At 36.5% G+C, this 26654-nt stretch overlaps 1 protein-coding gene across 6 annotated transcripts in view; it reads right to left on the bottom strand.

The window, feature by feature from the left end:
* The window catches only part of LOC119512040 (WD repeat containing planar cell polarity effector), a 521497-nt gene that overhangs the window by 268354 nt on the left and 226489 nt on the right, over positions 1 to 26654 (bottom strand). For all 6 annotated transcript variants that reach the window (XR_005212317.1, XR_005212316.1, XM_037806597.1 and 3 more), the window contains one exon: positions 25294 to 25485. Coding sequence is in view for 4 of the 6 variants with exons in the window: in XM_037806597.1 (XP_037662525.1) it covers positions 25294 to 25485 (192 nt within the window). In the remaining 2 variants the exon portion in view is untranslated. The remainder of the gene's footprint in view (positions 1 to 25293; positions 25486 to 26654) is intronic.

Genomic DNA, 26654 nt, shown 5'->3' with positions numbered 1-26654 from the left:
CCAGAAATGGATTGGCTTTTATAAAGGGGGTTAATTTGGTTACAAAGTTACAGTTCTACAGCCATAAAAGTGTCCTAGGTAAGGCATCAACAATAGGGTACCTTCAATGAAAGATGGCTAATGGCATCCAGAAAACCTCTGTTAGCTGGGAAGGAACCTGGCTGGTGTCTGCTTGCTCCCAGGTTGCATTTCAAAATAGCATTCTCCAAAATGTCAGTGTCAGCTTTCAATGGCCATCCTCAAAATGTCTCTGTAAGCTGCAGCAGCAAGCTCCTTCTGTCTGAGCTCTTATATAAGACTCCAATGATTAAATCTAGACCCACGCTGAATGGGTGGGGCCACACCACCATGGAAATAATCTAATCGAAGGTATTACCCACAGTTGGATGGGTCACATCTCCATGAAAACAACTTAATCCAGAGATTCCAACCTAATCAACACTAATATGTCTTCCCCTACAAGATTGCATTAAAGAACATGGCGTTTTGCGGGACATAATACATCCAAACTAGCACAATCTCTAAAATGAGCCAGATAAAAATAAAGCTCAAGTGGCTGCCCTGTCTCAGAGAATTCAGATCCCAGAGCCTGGGGGAAAAAAAAACAGAAACAATTTAAGCTTGGCTTCTGACACCTGTGGCCACTGGCCAGGACAGGGTCCACTGAGAATTAAAGGAACCACACCTCTTTACACCAGTGGGGAGCCGTGGGCAAACAAGCGCCACCTGCTGGACAGGATAGGAAAAACACAGAGTAGAGAGGCATCACAGGAAAGTCTGACAATCTGCTCCTCAGGAAAATTGATACTGATTACACTTTCTTCCTGAGACCTGGGCCCGTCTGGTCTGGGAAAATCTGATTGGGGTAATCGAAGAAACCAGATGCCTACAACAAAAAATTACAAATCACATTAGGAAAAATGAAGATATGGCCCAGTCAAAGGAACAACTTGCACTTCAACTGAGAAACAGGAATTGAAACAACTAATTATTAATCAAACAAATCTAAATCAATCCAAAAATGAAATCAATGAGTTAAGTGAAGACATGGCAAGAGAGATGAATGATATAAAGAAAACATTAGGTGAACATAAGGAAGAACTCTAAAGTTTGAAAAAACAATTGGCAGAACTTATGGGAATGAAGGGCACAACAGAAGAGATGAAAAACACAATGGAGACATGCAACAGCAGATTTGAAGAGGCAGAAGAAAAGATTCATGAGCTGGAAGACAGGACATCTGAAATCTTACACACGAAAGAACAGATAGATTAAAGAATGGAAAAACATGAGCAGCATCTTAGGGAACTGAATGACAATGTGAAGCACACAAACATACATGTTATGGATGTCCCAGATGAAGAGAAGGAAAAAGGGGCAGAAACAATAATAGAGGAAATAATCACTGCAAATTTCCCATCTCTTACAAAAGACATAAAATTACAGATCCAAGAAGCACAGCGTACCCCACACAGAATAGATCCAAATAGACCTACTCCAAGACACTTAATAATCAGATTATCAAATGTCAAAGACAAAGAGAGAATTCTGAAAGCAGCAAGAGAAAAGCGATCCATCACATACAAGGGAAGCTCGGTAAGACTATATGCGGATTTCTTAGTAGAAACCATGGAGGTGAGAAGGCAGTGGTATGATATATTTAAGATACTGAAAGAACAACTGCCAACCAAGAATTTTATGTCTGGCAAAACTGTCCTTCAACAATGAGAGAGTTTAAAGTATTCTCAGACAAACAGACACTGAGAGAGTTTGTGGACAAGATACCTGCTCTACAGGAAATAGTAAAGGGAACACTACAGACAGATACGAAAAGACAGGAGAGAAAGATGTGGAGCACAGTATTGAGTGATGGCAGCATAATAATGTAAGCACACTGAACAAAGATGACTGTGAGTACGGTTGAAAGAGGTTAGGGGCATGTAGGACACCAGAAGGAAGGATAGAAGATAAAGACTGGGACTGTATAACTTAGTGAAAGCTAAAGTGATAGCCTATTGCTGTATTTTATTTTACTTTTATTTTATCTTTTTTACTATTATTTTAATTCTTTTTTTGAGTAATGAATATGTGTAAGTGCTGATTGTGATGATGCATGCACAGCTATATGATGATATTGTAAATGATTGTACACTGTGGATGATTGTATGTATGTGAATATATCCCTATAAAATTGCAGGGAAAAAATAGAGGGATACATGTGCTGGAGAGAACTTGGAGAGAGGGATGTACATATTCACTGTTGGTGAAGAAGTAGAATGGTGCAGCCTATCCGGAGGACAGTGTGGTGGTTCTACAAGAAGCTAAGTAGGTGGGTGCCATGGAGTCCTGCAACCTCATTATTGGGTATATACTTGGAAGACCTGAGAGCAGGGACTGGAATGGACATTTGCACATTGGTGTTTACGGTGGCCGTATTCGTGCTTTGCAGTGGATGGAGGTAATGAACAGAATGGTGAACTGTGGTGTATGCATACAATAGAGAATTGAGCAACTGCAAGAAGGAATGAGGTTGTGAGTCATGCAACTGGGTGAATAAATTTTGAGTACAGCATTTTGAGTGAAGTATGCCAGAAATGAAAAGACAAACCAAACACTGTATCTCCTCATCTAATATGGACTAACTATAATATGCAAACTCTGAGAACTGAATCTTAGAGCACAGGTTTTCAGGGGGAGGCTTGATGTAAAGGTCCCTAGATTGTAAGCTCTTACAACAGTCACATTTATTCCTGAGTTGTAATGGTTATCCTTAAATTCTGAAATGCTGACCTCTTTGTGTATAACTTGATCGGTCTGTGGAACTTTGGGCATCTGTGTGATACCTGAGAATCGGTGCTAGAGCTTGGTAGCTATGAATGTCAGTATTATCTCATATGGCAACTGCTGAAAGAGCTGAAAAAGAGTTCAGACTTCAGAGATATGAATGAAACAGATCTGGTTAGAACTAAGGCAAATCAGGCCAAAGGGTAAAGGACAATACTGAGCGGGTTCTAAAACTACAACTTTTGTGCAAGACCAAGGGAGATGATGTTTATTTGCTGCAGGATCTACATTTTCTGTGGCACACTTGATAATTTAACTTGTACAGTCAGTTTGATTGAACACCATAGGTGCACGGAGCTTTGAATGGGGTGGGATTTGGTGGATTTGTACAGGCTGGGGTGAAATCCCAGTACTTTCCAAAGTGATTTGGGCAGAGAGTAAAAGTATATGACCCCATGAGGAACTGGGGAGAAATATTGGACTTCCCACCTAGGTTATTGCTGATATTCTCGCAAACATTGAGGACTGCCAATTTGGTGGGCCAAGCCTTCGATCTGGGGGCTTTCCTTTTGAGGTTTGTTGCTACAAAGGAGAGGCTAAGCATACTTAAAATTGTGCCTAAGAGTCTCCCCCAGAGAGCCTCTTTGTTGCTCAGATGTGGTCCCTCTCTCTCTCTCTAAGCTCACTCGGCAGGTGAACTCACTGCCCTCCCCCCTACGTGGGACATGACTCCCAGGGGTGTAAATCTCCATGGTAATGCAGGATATGACTCCCGGGGATGAGCCTGGACCCAACATCATGGGATTGAGAAAATGTTCTTGACCAAAAGGGGAAAGAGAGGTGAAACAAAATAAGGTTTCAGTTGCTGAGTGATTTCAAATGGAGTTGAGAGGTCACTTTGGAGGGTACTCTTAAGCACTATATAGATATCCCTTTTCACTATTTTGGAATGGATAGAGGGAAATAACTGAAGATGTCGAACTGCAACCCAGTGACCTTGATTCTTGAAGACAATTGTATAACTACGTAGCTTACACAGCGTGACTGTGTGATTGTGAAAACCTTGTGGCTCACACTCCCTTTATCCAGTGTGTGGACAGATGAGTGGAAAAATGGGGACAAAAATTAGATGAAGAACAGGGTGAGATGGAGGGAATGGAATGTTTTGGGTGTTCTTTTTTACTTTTATTTTAATCTTTTTTGGAGTAAGGAAGAGATTCAAAAATTGATTCTGGTGGTGAACACACAACTGTATGATGTTGCAGTGAACAAAACTGATTGTACACTGTAGATGACTGTAGGGTGTGTGAATGTATCTCCATAAAACTGTCTTTAAAAAAAAGTAAATGAACAATGGGGTGAGGAGTGGTATGGGATGTTTTAGGTGCTCTTTTTTACTTTAATTTTTATTCTTTTTTTTTTTTAGAGTAATGAAAATGTTCAAAAGTTGATTATGTGATGAATTCACAACTGCATCATGATACTGTGAACAACTGATTATACACTTTAGATGACTGTATGGCATGTGACTGTATCTCAATAAAATTGCATTAAAAAACTGGTCGCTCTGGGTATCTGGGGGTCTGGGGGTTTGGGGATATGTTGGAGTTCTCTGTATGGGGTTACATTATATTTGTAATTGTCCTGTATGTTTGAAGGTACTTCAAAAAAAAAAAAAAAAAAAAAAAGGAACAAATAGGGTCAAATATACAGGATTCTTAAAATATAACATTAACATTCAAAATAACACCGTTGTTTAAGACAATATTCCATATAGTTGGGTTCAAAATTTAATTGCAAGTTGTGCCTGACCAGGTAAAACAGCCACAACAACCTTGTGCAGTAGCAGCAGCACACAACAGGGTCTGAATCCTTGGCAAGAGAGAGCTCTGTGATCTTGGGAAAGTTTCAACATCTGTAAAATGGGGACTTATTCACTATGTTACAGAGTTGCTGGAAGAATTTAAAATAATGTACCTAATATGTAAGGGACAGAGAGCCCTCAAACAGTGGCTATTGTTCCTGAAGAGAAAAGCCGTGGATTCTTTGGCAAGGACACCAGATAACAAAAGGAAGTGTACAGGGCATTGCATCTTTCCTTTGTGACAAACCTAACATTGATTAGATAAATGATGAAAGAGATTGATACTCAATAAAATCCAAATTTGGTTATTTAGAATTCATGGCTGATACTTAGACATAGACTGTAAATGTGGAAAGCAATTTAAAATACAATATAATGTGACTTGGACATTAATAGACTGATTTCATTTACTTAGGATATTTAGCACTGTGCTTGGTATATCGGCTTGGCTTCATAAATACTATTAATTGAGTACATTTTAAATAAGATACAAATTTCATACTTAAGTGCACGGCTTTAAATTTATTTACTTCATACTTCATTATGTGATTTTTAAAGTTAACCATTGTGATTAGAATAAAATAAACATTTTAGTCTATGAAAATAATAAATATATATACTGTATATATATATATATATATATATATATATATATATATATATATATATATACAGGTATCATGTTCTATAACAAAATAAACAAGGAGCAAGAATAAGTATGTAGTGACAGTAAATCTGCCCAGGAGAAATACTTACAAGTAATTTGATTGACATGGCAAAGACCCTTAGGGCAATGATTTAAGTCAATCAAGAATAATGAAATGATATTTGGATGTTACCTAAACGTGATATTAATTTTTTTTTCACCGAAAGGAAAAGTGGACTGCGATTTCAATTAGAATTCTGAAATAATTTTGTATTAAAAAATACAAAGAAATAGATAAATATTAATAAAAATGGGTTCATATAGAATATGGCAATGAATTGTAGAAGAAAATTCATTCAATTCTTATAGGAAAATACTAAGGTGATGGACCAAGATAATGAAAATGTAGTGTGACACCTGAAATTTCAACAGCCTTTTAAAGTCTATATACTCTAATGATTGAAGAACTATATGAAAGAAAAATGTGTAAATACAATTTCTAGCTATAAGATGTTGTTAAAGCATTACTTACAAAGATGTTGAAAACATCAAATCCAATTATGTTGTTATAGCAAAGCTCCAAGAAAAAAATACAGGCTTTTAAAAATCCAAACTTATACATACTAAGACACCTCTAATCTTACATTTCTGTGGTTAGTTTTTCCTTCCCAAATGAAGTTCAACTGAAGTATAAGTCGGGAAATGATCATGCCCAAGATACGATGCTAAGATAAAGGAACAAAAAATATGGTGTGTGGTAAAGGGAGAAATGCTAACTGACAATGCCCTCAAGAAAAGCACAAAGGAGAAAGACTTCAAAAAGAATGGGTCTGGGCTGGTAAAAAATGTAATCTATCAAGATTAATTTGAAATCTACTCTCACCTTCTGTGAAGCATGCTCATGGTTGCAAATTTCATGATCGAGAATTCCCTTCTCTTGTTGAGTTCTGGAACTCAATCCTGTCTTCAGTTACTCTCTAGAACTGGTAAATTCAGTAATCTAGTAACTTTAAAAATTCTTAAACTATAAGTTACAGATTTCGGGAATTGCTCATTACAATTTAAGTGGGAATACCCGTGATAAGATAAAGAGCAGAGTAAAAAGTTCTTTAAAGGCATAGTGAATAGGCAAACAACAAAAAGGGGAAGAACAGTATAGATCTAAATAAGAGATTTTAAAAAAAGACACTTATAATGTGGAAAAGACATTTATAATGCGGGATGACCTGCTCTAAGTCTGAAAATCTGAAGGAAAATATCTGATTAATTCCAAGGAGAATAGGGAGGTAACAAAAGAAAAGTATAGAAACATGAGCAGTGTGTTAGCTAAACCATAGGACATGCAATGTTGGAAGTGGCCATAGAAGGGAGACAGTTCTGCCAGACAAGAGTGGAAGACCATGGCCCAATGCTTTGGTTTTTTGTTTTTTTTTTAATTAAATTCAGTTTTATTGAAATACATTCACACACCATACAATCATCCATGATATACAATCCACTGTCCACAGTATGATAACATAGTTATGCGTTCATCACCACAGTCTATCTCTGAATATTTTCCTTACATCAGAAAGAACCAGAACAAGAATGAAAAATAAAAGTGAAAAAAAACACCCAAATCATCCCCCCATCCCACCCCATTTGTCCTTTAGTTTTTATCCCCATTCCTCCACTCATCCGTACACTAGATAAAGGGGGTGTGATCCACAAGGTCTTCACAATCACACTGTCACCCCTTGTAATCTACATTATTATATAATTGTCTTCAGGAGTCCAGACTGCTGGGTTGGAGTTTGGTAGTTTCAGGTATTTACTTCTAGCTATTCCAATACATTAAAGCCTAAGAGGTGTTATCTATATAGTGCATAAGAATGTCCACCAGAGTCACCTCTCGACTCCATCTGGAATCTCTCAGCCACTGAAACTATTTCATCTCATTTTGCATCCCCCTTTTGGTCAAGAAGATACTCTCAGTCCCATGATGCCGGGTCCACATTCATCCCCGGGAGTCATACTCTGCGTTGCCAGGGAGATTTACAACCCTGGGAGTTGGGTCCCACGTAGGGGTTTTGGTTTTTTTTTAAAGGAAATAGGGTGGTTAAAAAAAAAAGAAACGGTAAGGATTTAAAATTTTCAAACTTGAAAGTGCAGAAAAGAAAAAGGGGAGTCCTAAAGGACATAGACTTCCACAATTTTAAGGATAAACAAGTTAGTAGTATCATTACTAAGGTGAATGTTTCAATCAAGTTTAAATCAGTCACCTTTAAGGTTGAAACTAGTTGGGATGCATCACTGAGATGATTTTATTTTTATTAAAAATCCAATTTTGAAAAAAATAGAACTAATCCAAAAGTCATCAAAGGAGGAACAGAGTGTAGAGAAAGACATAAGTAGTCAATATGATTGATAACCTTCTCTGGAAGATATTTTAAAACTAAAAGAGGACAAAAAGAAAAGAAATGACAGTAAGTTGGAGACAGGCTCAAGATTCTACTTAAAATATTCTTGGGTTTGATGTCTTGGCTAGCCAGCTGGGTAGCTATCATCACACAATGAGTCAATATGTAAATCAAGAAAAAAAATTATTTAGCCTGGTCTTAGTTACCTTAGTTACTTAAAGGATTATGCGACAACCAAAAGTTCTTTTCTTATGACTAGGAGAATTTATTCTGAAAACTGTATTTTTCCTCTCACTTGTGGAAATTAGGAAAAGGAAATAAAAGGTATGTTTTATTTTTACTTTTCTTTATTATGAGACATTTAAAACATATCAAAGTAGAGAAATTATGATAAATGCATAAGTCAGCTTTATGAAATAACTTTTTGCTTCAATGATTTTTTTTGTTTTTTCAAATCTTATTGAGATTGTTCACATACCATACAATCATCCAAAGATCCAAAGTGTACAATCAGTTGCCCCCAGTACCCTCATACAGCTGTACATCCATCACCACAATTAATTTTTGTTCAATTTTTAGAACATTTTCATTACTCCAGACAAGAAATAAAGACAAAGAAGAGAAAAGAAAGAAAGAAGGAAGGAAGGAAGGAAGAAGGAAGGAAGAAGGAAGGAAGAAGGAAGGAAGGAAGGAAGAAAGAAAGAAAGAAAGAAAGAAAGAAAGAAAGAAAGAAAAGAAAAGAAAAGGAAACTCAGATCCTCCTATATCCCTAACCAACCCCCCTCCATTGTTGACTCGTAGTATCAGTATAGTACATTTGTCACTCTTGATAAAAGAATGTTAAAATACTACTAACTGTAGTATATAGTTTGCAATAGGTATATATTTTCTCCCTATATGCCCCTTTATTATTAACTTCTAGTTGTAGTGTCATACATTTGTTCTGGTTCATCAAAGAGATTTCTAATATTTGTACAGTTAATCACAGACATCACCCACCACAGGATTCAGTTTTATACATTCCCATCTTTTGACCTCCAACTTTCCTTCTGGTGACATACATGTCTCTGAGCTTCCCCTTTCCACCACATTCATGCACCATTCAGCACGGTTAGTTATTCTCACAATGTGCTACCGTCACCTCTGTTCATTTCCATACATTTAAGTTCATCCTAGTTGGACATTCTGCTCATACTAAGCAACTGCTCCCCATTCTTTAGCCTCGTTCTATATCTTGGTAACTTATATTTCATGTCTACAAGTTTACATGTTATAATTAGTTCCTATCAGTGAGACCCTGCAGTATTTGTCCTTATGTGTCTGGCTTATTTCACTCAGTATATTGCTCTCAAGGTTTCGTCATCAATCCATTCTTTTTTTAAGATGGTTTTGTTGACATACCATACATCGGTAAACAACCGATGGTTCCCTGTATAGTCACATATATATGTGTTCACCACCCTTACCACTATCTATATAAGGACACCTACATTTCTTCCACAAAGCAGGAGGAAGAGTTAAAGAAGGTAAAGAGGCAAAAGAAAGAGAAAAACAAAACAAAACAAAACAAAACATGACAGCTAGGAAGCAGCAAAAGGAAAGATAATCTTAAATCAAAGTAGAATAAAGAGTTAGACAACACCACCAATGCCAAGTGTCTCACACACCTCCCCTATGCCCCCCTCTTATCTGCATTTACCTTGGTATCTTGCCTTTGTTATATTAAAGGAAGCATAATACAATGATTCTGTTAATTATAGTCTCTAGTTTACATTGATTGTATTTTTCCCCCAATGCCTCCCTATTTTTAACACCTTGCAAGGTTGACATTCGTTTGTTCTCCCTTGTGAAAAAACATATATTTGTGCATTTTATCATAATTGTTGAACACTCTAGGTTTCACTGAGTTATACAGTCCCAGTCTTTATCTTTCCTCTTTTTATCTGGTGTCCCACATGCTCCTAACCTTCCTCTTTCAACTGTATTCATAGTTATATTTGTTCAGTGTACTTACATTGCTGTGCTACCATTACCCAAAATTGTGTTCCAAATCTTTCACTCTTGTCTTCTCCTATCAGTCTGTAGGGCTCCCTTTTGTATTTCCTGTAGGGCAGGTGTCTTGTTCACAAAGTCTCTCATTGTCTGTCAGAGAATATTTTGAACTCTCCCCTCATATTTGAAGGACAGTTTTGCTGGATAAAGGATTCTCGGTTGGTGAGTTTTCTCTTTCAGTATCTTAAATACATCACACCACTTCCTTCTTGTCTCCACAGTTTTTGCTGAGACATCCACACATAGTCTTTATTAAGCTTCCTTTGTATGCGATGGATTGCTTTTCTCTTGCTGCTTTCAGGATTCTTTGTCTTTGATGTTTGATGATCTGACTATTAAGTGTCTTGGCATAGGCCTATTCAGATCTATTCTGTTTGGAGTATGCTGTGCTTCTTGGATCTATAATTTTATGTCTTTCATAAGAGATGGGAAATTTTCATTGATTATTTCCTCTATTATTGCTTCTGCCCCTTTTCCCTTCTCTTCTCCTTCTGGGACACCAATGATAGGTACATTCTTGTATTTCGTTTCGTCAAGTTCCCGTAAACGTTGCTCATACTTTTCCATTCTTTTCTCTATCTGTTCTTTTGTGCGTAGGCTTTCAGGTGTTTTGTTCTCCAGTTCCTGAATGTTTTCTTCTGCCTCTTGAGCTGTGCTGTTGTATGATTCCATTGTGTCTTTCATCTCTTGTGTTGTGCCTTCATTTCCACAGATTCTGCCAGTTGTTTTTTTGAACTTTCGATTTCTGCCTTATGTATGCCCAATGTTTTCTTTATAGCCTTTATCTTTTTTGCCATATCTTCTCTAAACTTTTTGAATTGATTTTACCATTAGTTGTTTAAATTCCTGTATCTCAGTTGAAGTGTAAGTTTGTTCCCTTGACTGGGCCATAACCTTGTTTTTCTTAGTGTAGGTTGTAGTTTTCTGTTGTCTAGGCATCTGACCTCCTAGGCCACCCCAATCAGGTTTTCCCAGACAAGAACAAGCTCAGGTCACAGAATGAAGAAATACTCAGTATCTGGTTTCCCTGATGGTGTGCCTTAAAGGATTGACAAACCCTGTGCTTTTCTGCCCAGCAGGTGGCGCTTGTCACTCCAGCTGGTATAAGGAGGTGTGGCCCGTGGCTCTGCTCCCCCAGGCTCTAGGGTCTGGTTCTGAAGGTAAGGCAGGTAGTAGAGCTGGGCCCCTCCTCTTTCCTCTTGGGAAGCTATGCCCCCTACAGAGATGTCATTTGCATATAAATAGATTCTTTGTTTCTCTGACTCTGCTATCTCCACCCTTGTCTGGGTCAGAGTGCTGCAAGTTTAAAATGGCTGAGGCTTTCTCCACTGCAAAGCACCGAGAGCTGAAAACGGCTGAAGCTTTCTCCACTGAGCTGCCCAGGTTAAGAGAGAGAGAAAGGGACAGAAAGCCCCCAGATTCACCTGTTAGCCAGAGACAGTACCCGATCCTTTGGGCTCCCTGTCCTGAGACAGATACCTCTCCTGACTCTCCCAAGGTCAGTCATCACCAAAAGCCTCTGTCTGCTTGTTGAGGATTCGCTGTCTGTATTGAGCAGTTAACATTAAATTCCCAGTTGGAGCTGGGCTGAGGTATATTCGCTTGTTCAGAGAGTGCTGCTCTCTAGCACCGGGAGGCTTCCATGAGGGAGGGGCTCTCCGCTCAGATCTGCAGTTTTTACTTACAGATTTTATGCTGCGATCTTGGACATTCCTCCCAATTCAGGTTGGTATATGATGAGTGGACAGCCACGTTTGTCTCCCCGCAGTTATTCCAGGTTATTTACTAATTTTTCTGTTGTTTGTGAATTGTTCCAAGGGGACTAACTAGCTTCCACTCCTTTCTATGCCTCCATCTTAGCTCCTCCTCCCTCAATGATTTTTTAAAAAAGAAAATATCACAGATAGGATTGAAGGCTGCCAGATCACATTTCCTTCCCTTCCTCTCTAAAGGTAACATTATTCTGAATTTGATATTTATTATTCCCATGCATATTATTATTACATCAGTCAAGACTCCTGAACAATCCATAGCATTATTTTGAATGTTTTTTAATTTAATATGAATGCTATTATTATACTGTATCATACTGTAACTTCTTTCTCAACTTACGTTTTTTGGGGGATTTAATCATGTAGGCACTATTTCCTTCATTTCAACTGCTGTATAGCATTTCACCCTCTGAACTGACCACAAAATATGTTTTCATTCTCGTGTTAAGTTTTTTCCAAAACTTGTGCTATTACAAACAATGCTGCTATTGACAGACACCACTGTATGTGTCTCTTCATGCACATGGGCCAGTTTTTCTTAGATAAAGTAGGGGACTCACAGCATCAGTCATATTAGCCAAATTTCTCTCCATAGTGGCTTAATTTATTTTCCTATAAGAAGTGGATGGGATTGCCCCCATATATCAACTAAAAACAATACAGTAAGAAGTGTTTTCAAATAGATATATTTTCTCTTACTTTTCATAGCTTTCAGAGAAATATGACATTTTATACAGGTCAAAGATATAAATGCCTTGCAAACATAAAAAGAAAAGTTTAGAAGGATAGCCATATCTATTAGGAAGTATAAACATTTCCTTATCCATACTTCTGGGGAAGTGAAAGTTATCAATTTACATATTTATATTAATAAAATACTCTAATCCACAGAACAACGTAAGAGTAAACACAATATATTTAAAAACATGATTCAAACAAAAGATATTTGTTATAACATAGCATTCTTGGATTTTGGAAAGGTGGCAGTGATGGCACCATAGTTTTTTTTAAGCTCTCTAAATCCACACATAAAACCAACAGATTAAATAAATAACAAAACCAAAAAAATCCATGGATGGCATTTATAATAGAAGTAGACAAGTTTCTCTATGAACCTCAAAATACAAGAAGGTGAGGACAAACCACCAACAGTCACAATACCTGCATCTGCGCAGAAGAAAACAGTGAGAAGCAACTGGCACTTTGAGACGCCTAAGAAAAGGAGAATTCCTAAATAGCTAGCAGTTCACTGGAAAGCATGGACAGTCAATCTGAGAATGGCAGTTGGAACAGAGAGGCGCTTGCCCACCCCTACAGTGGGAGGATGCAAGGGCCCCCACAGTAAGAAGTTCTGAAAGAGCTGGAGCAGTCAGGGCTCCCTTCCAAGACAAGGCCCAACACTGAGGAAAAAGTACCCAGAGTGGGATTAAAATTAAGGAGGAGAGGACAACGGAGATAAAAGAAAGAGAAAGTCCAGATAAACGTGGGATGGAGAAATAGAACCTGGAAAGCTCAGAAGGAAGCAACTATATGAAAACAACAGAATATGTCATTTTGCGAAGTTAGAAGAGTTAACCTGACCCATCCTCCTTCTTAAAGCTGAATAAAATGAATTCCACATGAAAATCAGTAACAAACATATTGAGGTCATCTCAACATTAGTGTAAAAAAAGGAGATAGTGAGACAAATAAAACTCATGCAAAGAACAAAAGCATGCCAGGAAGACATGCTCCATAGAATAGATTAAAACTGTAACACACTGTCATCAATATGAACTAATAAAAAACATAAAAAAAATGATTCAAGAAATGATGAATGAACAACATAATTCAGAATTGCAAAAATTCAGAAATGAGGAGGCAGAACTCATAAGAATTATAAATGAAAGAAAATATCATTGCAGAAATGAAGATCAAACTATACTAAACTACAAAAGAACCCAATAGATGATGCCATAAGAGAAATACAAGTTTAAAAGGAGGAATTATTTTTAATAAAAAAGATATAAGAAATAAAAAGGATTTCAGAGAAAGTGACAAAGAAAATCCAACAAACAATGAGTCCCTGAAGAAGAAAACCAAATCAATGGAACAGAACAGATCCTAAAAACTATAATCTAAGAAAATGTTTTTATAATACAAAACAATTTAAGTGCATATTCAAAGAGTGCACTGCATACCTAGAATACCATCCAGAATAACCAACACCAAGAAATATTCTAGTAAAATTATCAGACTTAAAAAAAAGAAAAAAGAAAAAATTCTTTTAGCCTTCAGACAAAAATAGTTAAGTGATTTATAAGGGAAAAAAACATTAGATTATCATGAGAGTTTGATGACAAAACTTCATGCCAGGAGAAAATGGAGTAATATGTTTAAGATAATCAAGGAAAGGAAACATGAGCCAAAGATTTTAAGCCAGAAAAACTGACTTTTGGGAAAAAAGGCATAAAATATTATCAACAGGCAAATACTCAGGAGCACTGTTCTCATCAGCCCTTCCGGAAGAATATACTTACTACAGATTAAGTTCCAGACAACTAATTGACTGAGGTGATGTGGATATAGGCGTTAATGGAAAGATTAAAACATATAGTTACCTGTAGAACTAAAACTAGATGAGGATAAAAAGAGGGAGGGTACTGTATGTAATGACCATATGCTCCAATAATGTAAACATAATATAACTATTTCAAAATGGGTAAGGGGGACATGATTTTTCTATAAAAATGCAACGTGTCTAATAAAAAAGGTATATATGTTAAAAAAAACGGGTAGGGGGAAAAATGAGAAAATTATAGGCAAAGAAATTTTTTTACTGTCCTCAGTAATTTACATTAGTGGCACTAGTTTTAGTATGATTATTCTGAGACTGTTATGTGTGTACTCTGAGATAAATTATGAGATATTTGAATTCATACCCTGTATCCCTGGAAACTAGAATTTTTAGTATGGATGAGAAGACAGACAGTTGTAATAAAGGAGAGGTTAAATAAAAAACCATGTAGTTCTGAATTTGAATTTGAAGTATTAATAGGGCTCACTACACATTTTGCACATATATAGATGTAGATTTGTATGTATAAAATATAGATATAGATATGGATACATAAATAACATAAATAAAATTTCTAGCTCTCCTTACTGGAAAACTAGAAATAATGAAGAACCCAATAGCAATGAATATAGCTAGCTCTCAGATTTGTACTTAAAATACTATTAGCTATTGGAGAAATAGCTAATTCCAAGTCTAAGGCAGGAAATGTACAACTTGAGCCTAGAACATATTGTCATACCAGAGAGCAAGGAAGCCACCCAAGACTACTATGGTCATGACAAAAATAGAAGCCAACTTGAAGAGGCTCCCAGTAACCTAAGATAGGACAATCTGAGCTTCTGAAGGGATAAAAATTGTAATTTATGACACCCATCAAATCAAATGACTTTAAAGTTATGAATAATAATGCTATTTTTAAAATAAAAACTAACTGATTACCTTCAGAAGGTAAAAGGGAACCAATTAATTATCTTGAAAACTGGTATATAAAAGAAAAGAATCATGGATTTATGCCTGTCTTATATGAATTCAACCCTTTGATAAACAGAAGATGAGTCAAGTGCTTCTTTATAAAAATATTCCATTTAATAAATGAAAGGAAATGATAGAATTAAAATATCATCATTTTAGAACCTTAATGAATTAATGGATCCAGGCATTGAGTGTGAATACCTGCTAACATCAAAAAAGAAAGATTTCATTGACCAAGAGGGTGACATAAGATGCTGCAGTGTGCCATTATCACACAGAATTTTTGAACAACTAGCAAATGGATTGCAGTAACTGTGCAAGTGCCAAATAAGAAAAACACAGCTTTAAAAAATGACAAGAGAAACCCATATTGTCCTTGCTGGCTCCTCACCCATCCCCTCCCCAGTATAGCTGGAACCAGCTTATGCTCCCATGGTGGATTCCTGGACCTTTCTAGAGGGAGGAAAGTAACCCCTATGTGCATACTGTGGTGCCTGTAGGTCAATGCTAATCTATCGGGTGATAGCCTCAAAGAAAGAATGAATCAGGAAACTCTTCTCAGGCTCACCCTCCTAGAACTTGCTCTGCAGGCAGGAGCAGCTTGCAGTTAGCTAAAACAATGTTGGAAACAATTAAGTCAAAGTGGCCTGGTTTGGAAAAGAATTACTGTCCTTAAGACATGCAAATAAGCAACAAGAATGGGGAGAAAGTCTATCTCATAGGGAGTAGAGGGACATTCACACACTTATAAAAGGGCTAATTCCTAAGGCTACAGAAAAGCCCAAGCCCAAGACAAGACTCAGGCTCACAAAAGATGGAGAGGACTATCCAGTTCACTTTCACCTTGGGCTGATTTTCTTAATAGGAAGGCTAGGTTTGAAGAAACGCACCAGCCAATGAAGAGTGAATTTTCAGACTGAAAGGTATTTTTTTTTCCATTGGTCTGTTTGATTTTATTAGCTCCTGGCACTCAAGGAAATCTCTGTCCTATCGGTAGCTGATTACAAACTTAAGGAACACATAGCTCAGGGACTAAATCCCAGAGTTAACACATTAAAATCCAGAAACTTCAGTGAAGATCAGACTTCAGACGTATCAGATGAAGACTTTTAAAAATTGATTTTCAATATGCCCAAGGAGATAAAGGAAAACACAAAGAAAAAATTAAAGGATATCAGAAACAATGAATGAACAATATGAGAATCTCAAAAAAGAAATTTTAAAAAGGACCTAACAGAAATACTGGAGTTGAAAGCCACAATAATGGAAATGAAAAATTCCACTTAGGGATTCATTGGCAGATTGGAGCTGGCAGAAGAAAGAATCAGTGAGGTCTAAGACAAGACAACTGAAATGATTCCGGCTGAGGAACAGAAAGAAAAAAGAATGAAAAAAGTGAACAGAGCAGAGGTGACCTGTGGGACACCATGAGGCATACAAATATATGCATTTTAGGAGACCCAGAAGGAGAAGAAAGAAAGGGGAGAAGGAATAGTCAAAGGAATAATGGCAGAAAACTTCCCAAAGATAACAGAGATGTGAATATGCACATTCAAGAATACCAAAGAACCCCAAATAAGATAACCTGGAAAAGAACCACATCCAAATAGTAGTCAAACTCTCAAATACCAATGGCAAGGAAACAGTTCTCAAAGCTTCAAGAAAAAAGCAGCCTTTTCATGAAGATGGCGCCAAAAGCAAAGAAGGAAGCCCCTGCCCCTCCCAAAACCGAAGCCAAAGCAAAGGCTTTGAAAGCCAAGAAGGCAGTACTGAAAGGCATCCACAGCCACAAGAAAAAGAAGACCCTCACTTCACCTACATTCTGAAGGTCCAAGATGCTGTGTCTCAGAAGACAGCCCAAGTATCCTCAGAAAAGCACCCGCAGGAGAAACAAGCTTGACCACTATTCCATCATGAAGTTTCCCTTGACCACTGAGTCAGCCATGAAGACTGAAGACAACAACACACTTGTGGATGTAAAGGCCAACAAGCACCAGATCAAACAGGCTGTGAAGAAGCTCTATGACTTTGACGTTGCAGGCCTGATCAGGCCTGATGGAGAGAAGGCATATGTTTGACTGGCTCCTGACTATGATGCTTTGGATGTTGCCAACAAAATTGGGATCATCTAAAATGAGTCCAGCTGGCAAATTTTAAATATAAGCTTTTTGAGAGAGAGAGAGAGAGAGAGAGAGAGAGAGAGAGAGAGAGAGAGAGAGGAAGGAAGGAAGGAAGGAAGGAAGGAAGGAAGAAAGGAAGAAAGAAGCAACATGTCATGTACAAGAGCATCCCAATGAAATTAAGTCCTGATTTCTCATGAGAAACTATGGAGGCAAGAAGGCAGTAGGATGAAAGAATTAAAGTGCTGAAAGAAAACAACTCCCAGCCAAGAATTTCATGTACAGTGAGACTGTTTTTCAAAAATGTGAGACAGATTAATATGTTCTCAGATAAACAAAAGCTAAGGGAGTTTGTCACAATTACACCTGCCCTACAAGCAATGCTAAAGATAGTTCTTCAGACTGAAAACAAAGGACAAAAAATAGTGGATCAAAGTGGCACAAAGAAATAAGGATCTTCAGTAAAGGTAACTATATGGGTAATTATAAATGCCAGTACTATTATATTGTATTTTTTAATATGCATGCCCATCTAACAGCTTCTTTTAAAAGGCAATTGCATACAAACTAATGAAAAATCTATGGTTTGGGACATACGATACATAAATTGCAACTGAAATTAGGAAATATCCTGAGGCAAATAAAAACAAAAACACGAAATACCAAAACTTATGAGATGCAGCAAAGGCAGTGCTGAAAGGCAAATGTATAGCTCTAAATGCTCACATTAAAAAAGAAGAAAGATCTCAAATCAGAGAGCCTCACAACTGGAGGATCTATAGAAAAAGAGCAAACTAAACCCAAAGCCAGCAGAAGGAAAAAAATAACAAAAATAAGAATGGGGATAAATGAAATAGAGAATAAAAAATAATGGAGCGAATCAACAAAACCTAAAATTAGTTCTTTGAAGATTAATAACAATGACAAACCTTTAGCTACAATAACAATGAAAAAAAGGAGGAGGATGCAAATAACTAAAATCAGAAATGAAAGGGGGTCCTTACTACTGACCCACAGAAATAAAAAGGATTTTAATAGGATATTATGAACAACTGTACACCAACAAATTAGATAACCTAGATGAAATGGACAAATTCATAGAAACACACAAACTATCTACATTGACTCAAGAAGAAATAGATCTCAACAGACCGATAACAAGTAAAGAGATTAAATCAGCAATTAAAAACCTCCCAACAAAGAAAAGCCTATGACCAGATTGGCTTCACAGGTGAGCTTTACCAAACATTCCAAGAAAAATTAACACCAATCCTGCTCAAACTCTGAAGGAAGACCCCTATCTCAAACAAATTACAAAAATTGGAATAAAGACCTTAATTTAATAACCAAAGCTATAAAACTCCTAGAAGAAAATATAGGGAAGCATCTTTAGGACCTCTATTAGGCAATGATTTGGTTCTGAGACTTTACACTCAAAGCACAAGCAACAAAAGACAATAGATAAATGGGACCTCATCAAAATTAAAAATGTTGTGCCTCAAAGAACTTAATCATGAAACTGAAAAAGACAATCTACAAAATGGGAGACAATGTTTGGAATCCACATATCCAATAAGGGTTTACTATCTAGAATATATAAAGAAATCCTTCAACTCAACAACGAAAAACAAGCAACACAATTATAAAAAATGGTCAAAAGACTTAGACATTTCTATAAAGAAGACAAAAAAAATGGCCAATTAGCACAAGAAAAGATGCTCAATATCTTTAGCCATTAGGAAAATGCAAATCAAAACCACAATGAGATACCATTTCACACTCTCTAGAATTGCTACTATTAAAAAAATGGAAAATAACAAGCGTTGGGGAGGATGTGGGGAAATAGGGGCACTCATTCATTGTTTATTGGCAATATAAAATGGTATGGCCATGGTTTGGCAGTTTCCCAGAAAGTTGTTTGGTGGTTCCTGAGAAAGCTAAGTATATAATTACCCTATGATCTGACAATCCCACTACCCAAAAGAAATGAAAGCTGGAACTCAAACAGATATGTGTACTCCAATGTTCATAATAGCAATATTTACAATTGCCCAAAGATGGAAGCAACCCAAATGCCCATCAACATATGAATGGATAAACAAACTGTGGTTTATAAATACAATGGAATGCTATTCAGCTGTAAAAAGGAATGAAATTCTGATCCACAAGACAACAGGGATGAACCTTGAGTGAAATAACCAGACTCAAAAGGCCAAATATTGTATGACTTCACTGAAATGAAATAATTAGAATAAACAAATTCATAGAGTCAGAAACTAGAATACAAGTCACCAGAGGTCAAGGGGTACAAAAGGGGAGTTAATACTAAATTCATTTAGAGTTTCTGTTTGGAGTGATGGAAAAGTTCAAGTAATTGACGGTGGGTATGAGGGTTAGGTTCATGTGTCAACCTGGTGCCCAGTTGTCCAGTCAAGCAAGCACTGGCCTAACCATTACTGCAAGGACATTTCATGGCTGGTTAATAAATCGGAAGACTGATTTATTAAATCACCAGTCAACGGATTGCATCTGTGGCTGATGACATCTATGCTCAACTAAGGGAGTGTCTTCCACAAAGAGAAAATGTAATCAATTGAAAACTTTTAAGGGAGAAGAGAGAATTTGCATCTCTTCTTCAGCCAGCAGCTCATTAAGGAACATCATTGGAGTTGCCAGCTCTCAGCCTGCCCTATGGAATTTGGACTTGTGCATCCTGCCCTATGGAATTTGGACTCATGCATCCCCAAAGTACGTGAGACACTTTTATAAAATCTCGTATTTACAGCTACCTCCTGTTGGTTCTGTTTCCCTAAAGAACCCTGACTAATCCAGGGGGGTTGGCAATACCATATTTTGAATATAATTCATGCCACTGAATTATGTATTTGTATGTGGTTAAAAGGAGAATTTTAGGTTGTATAGATGTTACTAAAATAAAAATTTATTTAAAAAAACAACAAAACCAGTGGAAGACAACACAGTGAACCTGACTATAAACTGGACTATAGTTAGTATATTAATAATATTGTTTCATCAACTGTAACAAAGTTACTGCATTAATGCAAAGTGTTGTGAACAGGGCTACATAGGAACTCTGTATTTTCTGTATGATTTTTCTGTGAACTCACAACTTATCTAATAAAAAAAAATTAAAAAAAGAAAAAGTACAAACAGAGAAAGAGACAACTGAGTGAGATAGAGAACACCTGACTTCATTTGCCTCCTGATGAAAGAATCCACAACCATGTAGTTTTCCTAAAAGGTTTGAATATGAATTTGCTCAAGCCACTGGATCCAGATGATAATTTGCAGAAACATGCTGAACCACACCGTAATTATGCAAACAGAAAATACCAAATGGGTGGAAACTACAGTTTCAACAGATAAATGTTAATGAAAAGAAAAGGATAGAAGGGGAACTTGTAGATTAATGAATATTTAAAAGACACATAAAAATGTGCTAAATGGGCGATATTCAACTATGGTTTCTGGGGATGCATACTTAGGTGTAAAACAACATAAATGTACAAAAAAAGTGATTAACAGTCACGAAAGTGGTTACTTTTGGGGACGGGGAAGTGGTTGAGGTTGTGACAGAGCACATGGAGGTGCTTCTGATGGCTGGTGAAGTTGTATTTCTTGACTTGGGTGATGGTTTCAAGTGTGTCTCCTATATAATAGCTCATTAAACTATATATTTATCTGTGTGATTTTCTTTAAGTGTGTTTTCTTTTATAATAAGAGACTAAAAAAGAAATCACATGGTAAAACATAATCCTTTTGCCATTTGGTTGAGAGCTATGCAGTATAATGCATTTCTTTGGAAAAGACATGTCTTCTCAATATTTTGGCTTTTCATTTGAAGGCATTTATGCCTTCTGAATGCTTCTTTTGTCAAATTATAGTATATTAAAAGATGGTCACATTTCTACTTTCCCATCAGTTGGTACTCCTGCAAATCAATGCAAAAACAGTTTTTAATTCTTACGGGAAAATATTCTTTGTTAGGTTATCAAATTTCCTTGGACTAAACACAGTGTTTATGGCTTAATAGTCCTGTTCATGTGTTTTCTTTATCTAGCTATATATTTTATTAATTAGAGTAGATATAGTTTTACCCTGTTTATGTGGTTTTGATTAATTTGGTAAATAAATCCAGGTGACCTTTCTGAGTAAGGTATCTTGAAATTACTACCATACTCAGAAAGCACTGTCAGATCCACACAGCTAAAAAGTTTTAAAAATTAAAATAACTGCTCAAATAGAAAGCAAAGGGGGAATAAGTTGTGTTGTCATCTCATTATTATTGACAAAATGAATGAATAAAATAGTTCAAGGAAAATGGTAATAATTTTCCAAAAGGAAATGTAAAGAATATGTGGAAATTTAAATCAAAATGACTGCTGTATATATTATATATGATAATCCACACATACACCATTAAATTTATTTTAATTTACTGATAAATATTATTTTTCTGCACACTATCCATTGATATCTTTAAAAGAATTTTTCCTCTAGACTACATAAAGCTCTCTGTTTCTAATTAAGATATGTACTGTTGTTTAGAGCTGTGGTGTGAAATTAGACCAGCAGTTTTCTAATATCCATAAAATAAATAAAAACTGTTCCTTCTTTGAAAGACAGATAATTCAGTTACACAGAGCTTACTTCTAGTTTCCTTTGTTTTCTTTTTCTTTTTTTTTTTTTTTTAGCTGCTTGGTAAGCCAATTTTCTACTTAGAATCTACTGTTAAAACTCTCATTTGGTTCAGTATGTGGGCTTTATCCTTTCCACGGTCTGTTATGCAAAAAAAGATAGCTTTACAAAAATTTTTTTTAAGTTTGCTGTAAAGCAGTGGTTCTCCTTGGATGCATGTGAGAATCACATATGGAACTTTTCCAAGAATACTGATGCCCTCATCCCTGTACCACCCAGAGATTCTGAGTAACTGGTCTGGGTGGGCCACTTTTTAAAAGCTCCCCACGTGACTGTAATGTGTTGCCAAAGCTAGGAACCCCTGCTCAAAGATCCTGCCACTATCCACATCAAAGCTTACTATCTTTCCTGATTGAACCTGGATGGGAAACGATCTCTGGAATTCTACAGTTGAATAGATTCAAAGATTACATTTCTTCTTTATAAGGCTTCTTTTTTTTTTTTTGAATTTTAGAGTTTAAGTGCATATTATATCTTTTATTCTGATGAGTAATTCAAAAAGTCCCTTGGCCTCTAATGAATAAGATGTAAAAATAAATATGCCTCAATACTGCTTTTATAGATTGGTGGTTTTGGGTTCATGATATTTCGAAAGATTTTCAAAGGTAAAGACTACTATGTCTTCACACACAAAAAGAGCAAAACAATTATTTCTCTAGGCATTTCTTCCAAAAACCTTTTTTTGCATATTGAGGTTCACATGAGTTTCTGAAAAATAAATCTTTACAAATTTTTCCAATAGATTAATATTGATAGAATGACTGAAAGGACCAAATACCAAGACAAAAGCTATGTTCCAAAAAATGAATTATATATTAGGTTTGAAAAGGGGGACATGAACAATATAATCAGTGGTGAATAAAAAATCATGTGTAAACATTATACACAACTTGATGAAAATATATTGAAATAATTATATAAAATGGATAATTTCCTGGAGATACAAATTATGAAAAACAACTCCAGGAAAAAACAGAAATCCTGAAAAACCACCCTTAAAAAAATGGAACCTGTAGTGAAAATTCTACCATTCTCAAAAGACACCACACCCAGGCAGTTTTATAGGTGAGTTCTTCTAAACCTGCAAGTATCAAATAATTCCTTTCTGGTACTATTTCAGAGAGAAGAAAAAGAAAAACCTAGTCAAATCACTTCACAGGGCTGGTACAAACTTGATATCAAACCTAGAAAGGACAGTAAAAGAAAGTAAGATTGTGTACCAATCTCACATTTGAGCACATTACGAAGTCTCTTTCATCTCCCTCCTTAGCATGCCTAGTAGTACCAACCACTCTATATTGGCTCCCATTGTAGTTTATTCATATTTTACTCACAACATCATGAACACTTCCATGTACCTACATGGTTTCATATTTGCCTCTCATTGTCAGACACTAAGATTCTTGCAGGCAGGGGCAGTTTCTTACTCATCTTGGAGTCCCCAGCATGTAACAGTTTATTCCATGGTCATGTGTGATAGTTGCTGAATGATGTGGGCAGAGAGAGGGAGGGCCTTTCAGGTATAAATACTAGTTCAAATGAACTCAGTGATCTGCATACAAATGCAGACAGTGGGAAATAATAAGGAAGAGAGTAAATTCATTTGGCTAGAACACAGATATGAATAAGGAAAATAACAGTGCGAAGGTAGGTCAAGGCCAGTCTATGTGGGCTTTTCAATGCTGAGGCTGTGTTTGGCTTCAGCATCCCCTGAAGACATCTGAGCTGGCAATGGTTGATCATATCTGCACTTCAGAATCCAGATAAGCATTTTTATTGCTGTTGAGGACCCAGAGGTAACTTAGCCGGTTAAAACTTAACCATTTTAAAAATTAGAAAACTAAATACAGAGAGAGTAAGTGACCCACCCAGGGCCACAAAACCCAGAATTAGCAGGCAGAAGCTTAGAGGGATTAAACTCGATTAAGATCACAAGATTAGTACATGGTTCAACCTACAAGTAAACCCAGGTTTGTCCAACTCCAACATCCATGACCTAGATGACACCAGATGAGGCACGTATACCATAAGTACATCTTTTGTGGGCAGTCCTAGTTTCACTAATGCATTCATTTCCAATAATGGTATTTTGTGTAATGTATATCTAAGGGATGATTTGATTTTTTTTACTTTTATTATAAGACAGAACATTTAATATAATTCTAACTAACCTTATTACATTAAGCTCATTTTGATGAGCTTCTGGACCCAAGATCAATAAAATAGTAGGTACAAGCAGGCAATAAACAGGAACAACACACTCCCCTAATCTCACAGAATCACTGAACATCCATTCCTAAAGCACTTCAAGTGGTTTTAGCCACTGCAACAGAATTGGAAAAGTTCCAGGAAAAGGAAACCAAGAAATCTATAGGAGATTGAGAAGATTCTTAAAGAAGACAGACTAAAAAAACAAATTAATTAAAAATTAGGATTCTTCAGTTTTAAATTACTGCCTGAAAGATTATAAAACCAGAAGAGACAAGTAGGGATAGAGAAAACTTGGACTTGCTCATTATATCTCAGAATACTAATTCTAGGAAATACTCCTTAAAGCCTAAAAGGTATTAGATTTATAGAATATGTAGACTATGCTTGCCAAGTAACACTTTTTTTTTTAAAGGGAGGGAAAAGGGTCTCTTTTTTAAGTTAAAAAAAGAAAGAAAAACAAGGAATTTCATGCTCAAAGTACTGGTACAGCTAAAAATACACATAGGTTCACATACAGCAATGACTGATCGAGTCAGGAGCAGATAGGCTGGGCATGCTGCCTCTCCTCCTAGAGTAACCCTGTCGGTGCTCCTGTTGAAACAGTGTACCGGACCGAGAGGGCCACTGCTCTGCAGCGCTCCTTAAGCATTCTTGCCCCAGTCAGTTTGGCAGCACAGGTTTGAAGAGGGTAACAGATAACATGGCTTTGACAGGCATGAAATCATGAGCAAACAGTAATGATAGTACGAACAACAATAACAAGAATCACAACACTGAACAGTGATTCAGAGTTTACTGTACGCAGGTCCTGCTGTAAAGGCATGTATTAACTCAGTGATCTTCATTACTACATTTTTCAAATAATGAAATTCTGGCACAAAATGGTTAGTAACTTGCTCAAGGAAAGAGAGCCAGGTAGTGGCAGGGCTAGGATTTGAATCTGGGAGCCTAGGCTCTTACTCATTGTGCTTTCCCTGCCAGCCCTCAAATTATCTGGGTATCCTCTAAATATGGCACTTTTTATGGCTTCTAGATATGGCACTCTTTAAGAATCCCATTGTAAATGAAGTTTCCTTTTTTGAATGTTTGAAAAATTAAATTAGAGGTTTAAAATTACTCACACTTATTTCAGGATAGAAAAACTAATAATATTTTATTTGCTCCTCATTAAAATGCATATATTTGTTTAAGATTTACCTCCAGTCTTCCTTGAGAATAACCAAGGAGCAACAAATTGGCTCTGTTCTTCTCAGAGGAAATAGGGGCCCAAGGCCAAGCTTCTTCATTGTCCAGTGGCCACCAGCAAACAACCATATCCTGAACACAATTGATAGCCAGATGACGCTCTGTTGTCCTGTTTACTGGGCCAGGTATTTCATAATAGGAAATCTAATAGTCAAACAAAAAAAAAATCACACAGCAAACATTTGTTTTAAAAGTTGCAGAATCCTCAAAGTATTACAAAAATTAAAGCAGCTGTAAATGTAGATAAATGCAAGTAAATATGCATGTTAAATATGTGCTTAAGGAGGTATCAGAATTTACCAAATTCTTTTAACTTGTATATAAAAAAGACATATGTTCAAAATTCTCCCCATTTTTAGCAGAGGGAAGAAAAAGGAGAACTGTGAGTTAGGGAAGAATTGGCTGTAGCAATTCCAATCAATACCAAAATGTACAGTCATGTTTGCTTGACAGCATCAACCTACACATAGGATTTAAGACCAGCTGTATTAAATGACAAGTTCAGTACTGCTGACCAAGAGTGTCGGACTACTGTTTAAGACATAAACACATTAACAATGACTGACAATAATAAAAGAAAAACAACTTGAGGCAAGTATTTCTTTTAAGAATATGTGAGATATATACACATATATTCTGCATAAAAGGGATAAGTCACAGCATCATGCATAAAAGTTTATGCAGCTTCTGAGAATTATGCTTCTCTTTCTTAGGAAGGATTTGTAGAATTATTATTCAAACGATGTCATTTTGGAACATGGCTATTCGAAAACATAAGCACGGCACCATCTGGGTGACACATGCCAAGGAAATATAGATTGCACCATATTTCTGCTTAAGGAATTAATGGAAGGTTGATAGCTTGGAAGTAAAAAAAAAAAAAACTATCTTGCCATTGCTGGTCAGCAATAATCGAACCACTTTCTGGGGATTAAGCGCATGGCTAAGCCTACTGGACCAGACACTAGCAAAGGGCAGGGGGTCTTCTTATCAGAGAAATGCTTCTGGAGCCAGTCTCACTACATGACAGATTGCTTTCATATTCCTGTCTGCAAGGCAACAAAGGATGGCAGTAATGCGATAATGCCAGAGTGCAATGGGTGTTAAGAACCCGTTGCATTTATGTATTGTATTTAGTAAATAATCAGGCTCATCCAAATTGTGATCTCACCACTCAACCAAGGCCATTAAAATCAAGGTTAATGCTTTAATAATCCTCTGCTATTTTTTAAAAATATGGTCAAAAGGAACACTTTTCTATTTGCATGGCCATAATATTATTGACCTCTTCATCCTCTTGAATGCACATCAAA

Source organism: Choloepus didactylus, chromosome 17 (assembly GCF_015220235.1).
Source record: "Choloepus didactylus isolate mChoDid1 chromosome 17, mChoDid1.pri, whole genome shotgun sequence".
NCBI classification, from domain to species: Eukaryota; Metazoa; Chordata; class Mammalia; order Pilosa; family Megalonychidae; genus Choloepus; species Choloepus didactylus.
Note: the sequence above shows the minus strand (reverse complement) of the source record. Positions and strands in the feature narration are given on the sequence as shown.